We start from the raw sequence: 2,071 nt of genomic DNA, 5'->3' as shown, positions 1-2,071 counted from the left end.
AAAAAAAAAGAACTGCATCAGTTCCTTCCTGTTTTTGATACTTTCATGGCATTCATGAATGTCATCCATTTAGAGATACATTAAAGGATTTATGAGTAAAAGGGGATCATGTCTAAAAGTGACTCTCAAACAGTTTGCTAAAAAGCATGCGTGGGCAGAGGAGAAAGGATAAAGCAAATGTAGTAAAATGTCAACATTTGGGGAAACTTGGCAAAAAGAGTAAGAATTTTCTATACTGTTCTTACAACTTTCTTGTAAACCTGAAATTATTTCAAAGTAAGAAGGTAAAGAAAAATATAAACTGGTGTTTCCGTATATCTGATTCTCTCTTTGCTTCTTCCATTTTTCTTTCTTTCGCCTTTATTCTTTCTTCTGCTTAATATGGGCTCTAGGGTTCCTACCTGGAATGGAGCTCTAGCTGGTTCATTTTAAGAGTTCTCAGTTCCCAGATTTGTTAGCAGTATGAAGAAAGAAGCCAAAGAAATTAAAAGAGCACTGACAGCAGCCTGGCCCAATGCTCTGAAGAACCACCACACTTACATAATCCTAAATTCTGAGAACCTCTCAGTTGTACAGGATCAGAAACCAACTGGTTTTCTCTCCGAGCATCATAAAAACCTGAGACTTTATGGAGAAAACTTTAAAAGACAGGAAAATGTGTGTTGTTTCTTATAAATATTTTCATTCAAAATGAAAATCTAAAAATGTTAAGTAAACCCATGTGGGTGAACTGAAACCACAAGGCTGAATAATCAAAATTCTTATAGTGATATTATACCATGTCTCAACAGAAGTATTTTATTACCTTCTGGGGCTTCCAGGGTCTTCTTATTCTGCTCACACCAGCCAATGGGGTAGAGACCAGCTTTTCTAATGTCACACCAGAAGTCTGCTCTCCGATCCTCCCCGTAGCCATCATAGCGGAGGAGGAGCAACTGCTCACAGGTGGTAATGACAGTAGCAACCCAGTACGTTTCAGGATTTGTTCTCACAGCAACCTCCAATTTCATCCCAGGAGCAAATCCGTTTTGTAAACGGATGTCCACCTAAACAGGGAAAATGTTATTAGGCACTGGAGAAGTAGCAGAGGTATTTCTCTGCCTAGCACTGGTTGGCGGAGGGGCAGCAATGCAGTTTCAGGAATTCACGCTAGGGCCTTGTCACACTAGACAAGTACTCTATTACTGAGATAAATCCCCAGTCTATGTTATTCTGAGACAAAATCTCACTAATTTACCCAGGCTAGCCTTGAAAGTGCAATCCTTCTGCCTTGGCCTCCCAAGTATCTGAGATTAGAGACATTTATGTGTTGCCATGCCTGGCTCAGAACTTTTTAATACTTAAATTCTGAAGCACTAAATGCAATAAAAGCCTGAGAAATTCCATTCTAACTCTAGGATTAATCCAAGCAAATCACAGAAGTAACAATAATCCTTCATCTGACAAATAAAGGAAATCAGTATTTTTACCAAAGCAGTCTATTAAGATTATAGAAATCGCTATTAACTACGTATATTGCTAAATTTTAACAGCCTTGAACATAGTGTTTTCAAGAGTGATTTCTAGATAACTCATCAGAAAATTTATGGAAACTAGAACAGAGAAAGGTCAAATATAACCCAATGACAATAAATTAGTATAATATGTACTATATGTGGGGAGCTGTACCTCACATTGTCCCCAAAATGGTCTATGTTTCTACCAGTTATTCTTTAATAGTAATGCTCCTCTCTTTTCTCTCAAAACTGTTCTACCTCAAACACAGTATTATATGGTGACAGAGACAGGAAACAGCAATTCGGGGACTACCTTATGCATGTATACCACTTTAATTTCTTCTTTTGGGAAATGCCTGTTACATGGCCAATTTTCTTTCATTGTTTATATTTTCAATACCAGATCTATGAAAGCTATTTGTGTCTCAAGTATCTTTTCATTTTCATGATAATGTCATTTGATGAATAGAATTATTTTTTTATTTTTTTTCAAAGTTTTATTGATAAACAGATAGCAATGAGACAGTTTCAAATCAAATCGGAAGTACAGTTTCAACAAATAATACACTGCATAT

The 2,071-nt window shown here is 36.5% G+C and overlaps 1 protein-coding gene across 3 annotated transcripts in view; it reads right to left on the bottom strand.

Annotated features, from left to right (window-relative positions):
• Positions 1-2,071, bottom strand: part of Sfmbt1 (Scm like with four mbt domains 1) — a 157,092-nt gene that overhangs the window by 40,816 nt on the left and 114,205 nt on the right. For all 3 annotated transcript variants that reach the window (XM_023715717.1, XM_004631688.2, XM_023715718.1), the window contains exon 4: positions 806-1,046. In XM_023715717.1, coding sequence (XP_023571485.1) covers positions 806-1,046 — 241 coding nt within the window. The remainder of the gene's footprint in view (positions 1-805; positions 1,047-2,071) is intronic.

This window comes from Octodon degus, unplaced genomic scaffold (assembly GCF_000260255.1).
Source record: "Octodon degus isolate 3935 unplaced genomic scaffold, OctDeg1.0 scaffold00043, whole genome shotgun sequence".
Classification (NCBI taxonomy): domain Eukaryota; kingdom Metazoa; phylum Chordata; class Mammalia; order Rodentia; family Octodontidae; genus Octodon; species Octodon degus.
Note: the sequence above shows the minus strand (reverse complement) of the source record. Positions and strands in the feature narration are given on the sequence as shown.